General features: G+C 53.0%; 1 protein-coding gene across 1 annotated transcript in view; it reads left to right on the top strand.

The window, feature by feature from the left end:
* Positions 1-365: 365 nt before the first annotated feature.
* The window catches only part of LOC138580933 (zinc-binding protein A33-like), a 203847-nt gene continuing 198212 nt past the window's right edge, over positions 366-6000 (top strand). The window contains exon 1 of the mRNA XM_069651865.1: positions 366-928. Coding sequence (XP_069507966.1) covers positions 512-928 — 417 coding nt within the window. The 5' untranslated portion in view covers positions 366-511. The remainder of the gene's footprint in view (positions 929-6000) is intronic.

Raw genomic sequence — 6000 nt, 5'->3', positions numbered from 1 at the left:
CAACTTGTGGTATGTTTTCTTTTAAAAGTACGGCACTCATTTCATAATAAAAGTTTCTTCAAATGATCTCATGGTAACGAACATTTGCATTTGAGCGATATTCCATGACAAAAGCTGTGAAATGGTTAATACCAGAGGAGACGACTCTTTGGGTTGTCTGGAAAGAAATCTGTCTGCCGGTAATACCTGCACAATCTGTGCTCATGTCATGAATGCAGTTCATGCCACTGGACTGCGTGTCTTAGTTCTATTTTTTATGTAAGATTTATAAAAAATAGAAATCCTCCCACTGAGTCAGCGCTCCTGTATGCCCACTTAGGTTCCCGCGCAATTGTGCAGTGCCTGTTGGGAGTTGGCAAGCTCCGACTTGCATCACTTTCGTTTTTCTGTTTCAGCTTAAATTTGGCGGATAGAGTAGGCGTCTTCCCCTCACTGTCCCGGGTGCACGTCGCACTCAGTACTAAGCAGAGGCGCCCCGCTAGCCACAACTGGGCCCCTTAAACAGCCACCCATGTCCGGCATCGAGCCTTCTTCGCTGGACATCTCCGAGGAGCTCCTGTGCCCCATCTGCCTGGAGCTCTTCAGCGATGCCGTGGGCTTGCCCTGCGAGCACTATTTCTGCCAGAAGTGCATCAGCGAAACATGGGCTGGGCGGGAAACGTACTCATGCCCGCAGTGCCGCCTGCTCTTCCCCGAACCCACCTACAAACCCAGCCGCCTTCTGAGGAACCTGGTGCAGCGCGCGAAGGAGAGCCTGGGCAAAAAGGACATGGGGTTGGGAGCTGCCGCCTGGTGCGACGGGCACGACGAGCCGCTCAAGCTCTTCTGCGTAGACGAGGGGCTCCCTGTGTGCCTCGTCTGTCGCGACGCACCCAAACACGCCGGGCACAGTTTCCTGCCCGTGCAGGACGCTGCCCGGGCTAGCACGGTGAGCGCGTTATGTTACCTCGTGTGTAATGGTTCTCGCGTGAGTGTGCTGTGTTATTTCGTTTGTAACGGGTCCACTGCTGCAAGGAGTACCTCCGTGTCGCCTCACACATCCTAAATTATCAAATAGATTATGTTGAAGAAATAAGGGTGTGTTTGGACTTCGAAATGAAGCCACGTGCAGGGGTTTAGCCAGTCTCTAATTTGTGGGGGTCTGGTGTACACAGACTTTGCCCGTTCTCAATTGCATACATACCAACATTTTGAAGCATGTGGGAGGGATATTTCTTCACAAAAGGCGGTAGAATTGTATGTTCCCATTGGATTACATTATATTTATTTTAAGCGGGAGAACGTCAAAAATATCAACATTTTTATGTTGCGAGATTTTCGTTTTTCGGGTGTTTTGTCTTGTTACCCCTCCTATGCACCCGGGACTTTCATCTCATCGCTAAAAAATGATAAAAATAAATACATTTTTAAAAAGTGGGAGTCTCCCACCTAAATCTGCAGGGGTTGGTATGTAATTGTGACTTTGCTTTATGCATTTGTACCCATGTCATCCATCACATACATAAGCTGCCACTCTACTCCCAACTGCCCTGAAAACATTGAAGAAAAGTAGTGACGCATATGGGTCAATTTTGATAAGTTACTTATGCTGTGAATGAACAGGGCTTCTTCTAGAGGTGATGTGGCATGGCTATAGCTCCCAACATAGCAATCACACATCGATCAGTATTTCTCCAGAAATTGGATATCATACCTGCATGGATCACTGCAGTAGGTGCATTAACCCACCGCGCTGTCTACCTTTCCCCTCCTCCCAGACCAAAAGGCTATCTGTTACGCCTCCCTTTGGCGCATTAGAACCATATTTCACACCTTTTCAGAGGATATTTAGTTTTGCAGAGTGATGATAATGTAAGCGGGAGATGTTAGCTATCTAGAAAATAAGCCGGAAGTGAAGTCTTGGCTTCTTCTTGGGGGTGTGCGGGTGGGATTTATATGAATGTGGGCAGGCGCCTGTTCCCCTGCCATCTGTTGCTGCTGCCTGTTGGGGTTGGTTAAACGAAAACACTCTTCTTTTTGGCTTACTGCACAAAAACCCAGACTCATTTAAAAGTGGAAAAGGTCGCTTTAATGTGACAGGCCAAAGCTTACAATCAAACACTTAACTGGCTCCATGGCCTAACAAACTAAAGAAATATTTTAACAACCAATTAAATAAATTAAACATTTTCATTTTCCCCCAACAATTAAATAATTAAATAACCCAATTCCTCCCTAATTATCCGTTGGATCCTACCGTCTCCTTGCCCCTTTTCCAGGCGTTCCGCTTTCTCCCAGGGGCCATGCCCCTCCAGGCTCAATACCTGTTCCCCCGGGGTGACCTGCTTGTGCAAACAGCGCCACCCCATCCTTTCCCCTGTCATTCCCCCATTGTGCTTCCCTCCCCCCACATCAAAAGGGGCCATGCCCCCGGCACCAGAAAAACCCTCCCCCGAGGAGTTTTTTCTGCCCCCCCCCAAACTTTTCTACCTCAAACTAGTCTCCCAGCCCCGAACCTACGAACAGCCACACCCGTATCCCTTACCAGATCATTTTCCCCAGCAAGACTAATCCCCCCCATCTGGAGGCCCATAGCTTTCCCTCACCCAAGCCAACATAGGAAACCACTAATCACATCCCAGCCCCCCAAACCCGGACATCTTACCACAAGATCTTTATAGTTGCACCCCAGTTGCCTGCCAACAACCCTTTTCCCAACTTCTTTCGCCGCCCACTTAACCCTAGAATGTCCCAAAAACCAGATTTTTGACATCTGACCGGACCTCCTAGCAGCATCTGAAAAAGAAATTACAAAATCACTTACAAATCACCAACATCCTAATAAATGCAACACTCCTGCTACCTACTGAAAAAATTCTATAAAGACATTCCGTTTGCCCCGGTCCCTGACATACCCTTTGTATCTCCCTTACTCCCAGCGTCCCAACCTTTTCACCTACTCCTCTTAATAGCCCAGCCTGCTACTTTCAGATGCTGCACCCCTCCTAAATGAATGAGTTCCAAACCTCCTAACCTTTCCCACACCCCTAGTAACACCTCCTCAGTACCCTATCCTTTCTGGCCATCTCCTTAACCCTCTCCGGAAACACCTCAGGTCTTCTCCTACCGTCCCCCTATATTTCGCCCCTTTCACCTAACCTTTAAACAATACACCTAAACCCACTTAGACCCCCTTTTTCCTCTAAACTGTTACCCCCCTGCTCCCCCTTGCCCCCCCCACCTTCCATCACCTTATTAATATTGGCCCTGCGTTGCCCCCTCCTGCACCGGGGGCCCACGTGCACCCCCGTCCATGCAGGCCCTTTACTTTATTGCTCATCTCGCCACTGCCCCAGGGGCCACACCTGCACCCCCGTCCATGCAGTCCCCTCCTTATAACTAATTTTCAAGATCCTTGCGTCCATTACCACCTGTTTCCCACCTGCACCAGGGGCCCTAGTGCACCCCCGTCCATACAGGCCCCTTTTCTGCCTTACTCCTCTCCACCGCTGCACCAGGGGCCAAACCTGTGCCCCCGTCCATGCAGTCCATTCCACATAAATTCCTCTTCCAGCACCTTGCTTCGTTGCTCCACTTCTTTCCCCCAGCTGCACCAGGGGCCCTAGTGCACCCCCGTCCATGCAGACCCAGCTCAATACTTCCCCTTGCTGCACCAGAGGCGCTCCCGCACCTCCGTGCACCTCCGTCCATTCAGCCTGAAGCTTACTCACCTTGTCGTGCGGCAAGAGTGAGGGCTTCGCCACCGTCGTCCATGCCCCCCAAACGACGGCCACCACCCCTTAACAATTTCCACAGTTACATCCCCCCTGCGGCCCTCCCCTACCTACGCTTCTTCCTTCTCACCCTTCTCCTACCCCCTTTAAGTCGCCCCCAAAAACCTTTCATCAAACCTTGTGCCCCCCCTCCTTTTACGTTAAACTGAGCCCGACCTACCAGCACACCCCAATTTACCTGGCATGCGGTCCTTCCCCCCCACTTCCTTGCCCTGACCCACTGTCCCCTGCCTGAAAACAATCTGTAACCGGATGCCGACCCGCACACCTGCTGCACTCGTGTTTAAATTTGCACATCCACCTCGTGCAGCCTTCTTTATTGAACGCCCAACATGCTGTCGAGGGCTGTCCTCCGCCTCCTCCCCCCGCCCCCTCATGGGCGGGGCGACCAAGAAAGGGCCGGTAAGGCACAGGCAGCCCACTTGGTGTGTGCAATGTCGGGGCAGGCCTCGTTGGAGCCATCCATTGCAGCCAAAGATCCATGTCTATCTCCCCCCAGACCGCCTGACTGTCCTCCGCCATTCTCGCTCTGAATTCCTCATTATAGCGTACCCAGGCAAAACCCCCAAAACTCGTGAAAGCCTTCCTAATTACGTCCATATATTTAAGCAGGGCCACGCAACGCTCCGGGAATTTTTCACAGTACACACTAGCATAAATGATAAACGCCGACGTCCAATTCTCAATAGTCACCGGGACCCTTGGGCGTGAAGCCAGTTCCCTCTCTTCCTCCTTAGACCCCTCCTTTGCTCTCACTTCCCTATGGAGCAATTTAAAGACATCCACAAATTCCCCTGCCTGAATCTTCTCCCTGGTCGCTGCCATCAAGTGCGCCCCCAATGGTTTTGTTATCCCCATGTATGGCCATTTTTTCTCCTTTCTTTTCACTTCACACTCCTTATCTTTTCCGGCTTGCACTTCGAGCACCAATGGCTCCACCACCTTGTCCGTTTGGACCTTCACCGAGCAAATGCTCTTTTCAACCCCCTCGGCTCCAATGGCCTGCACACCAACTTCCTTCCTTACACCTTGAAAACCAGCCCGTTCCTCCCCTGTCCACCTATTTGTAACCCCTCTGCCATGCAGATGACCATTCCCTTTCCCGCTCGCCTCTTTCCACACCTGCCACCTGCGGCCTGGCGTCCACACCGGTGCTCCTCCTCTCCATTCTTAGAGGGCTCCTACTGCGGGGACAAAACATGTCAGCACACTCACCCAGCCAATAGTTCCCATGACCCCTTTCACCCCGACCACCCTGCACTTCCCTTTCCCTATCCCACCTTGAACTTTCTCTCTCCTCCCCCCTTTCCCTTTCCGCCCTGTAATCTTCCAATTCCCATTGCCCCACATATTCCTCCCAACCAACTTCATCACCCCTTAAATACCATTGTGGATGCGAGCTCATGCCCGAGATGAGTTGATGATCTTCTTGCGAGCCGGGGGCGTCCGCCCCGCCACTCCTTTGACGTCTTCTCGGCGGGGTTGTGGGAACCCCTGCCTGGTCCTCTTCTCTCGGGTGAGGCGTTCCGACCTCCACCCTGTAATCCTCCTTGCTAGGGACTGTGCTGCGCCCTCTAGGCTCTCCTCGCGTTGACCGAGGAGGGGCCGTACTGAAACCCTCAATCTCCACCTGAACAGCGGGGGCTGCGCAGCGCCCTCCGCCCTCACTCCTCCTACCCGGGGGGGGCGTTCCGCGCCCCACCCTACCCTCCTCAATTGAAGGGGACCTCTCCCTCCTCCCCCCTGCACTCTTCTGCAGGTATTTACCCCCTCTTCCCCTCTGCCCTGACACCCCCTTTTGTGCCCCATCCCTGCCCCCCCTGTCGTTCCCTTGAGCCCCTCCCTCTTGAGCATTCCCCTCTTACCTCGGGCTTCCCTTCCTCCCTCCCTGGCTGCCCACCCGACATCCTTACTCCCCCGTCCGCCCTTCTGTCTATCTCCCTCCTCATTTTCCTGCCCCTGGATTCCCAAACCTCCCCCCTCCCCGTAGGGGTGCAAGCCAACACTGCCGCAAGCGCCCCATCAGCTGCCGCTCTACGCTGCGGTCTACCGCCCCTTATCTCCCCCTCACCCGTGACCTCCCCCACCGCCCCCTCCAACTGGGCCTTCGATGCCCTGCTGATGATTTCCAGGGCCTCCCTAAGAGCCCTAGCATCAACCAGCCCCTTCTTGCTAACCCCTTGGCCCACCATCGTGCACTACTACACAGAGAGCGCACTCAAACTTC

This window comes from Ambystoma mexicanum, chromosome 3p (genome assembly GCF_040938575.1).
Source record: "Ambystoma mexicanum isolate Mex_15411 chromosome 3p, UKY_AmexF1_1, whole genome shotgun sequence".
Lineage (NCBI taxonomy): Eukaryota > Metazoa > Chordata > Amphibia > Caudata > Ambystomatidae > Ambystoma > Ambystoma mexicanum.
The sequence above is the reverse complement of the archived record's forward strand: the minus strand, read 5'-3'. Positions and strand labels throughout refer to the sequence as shown.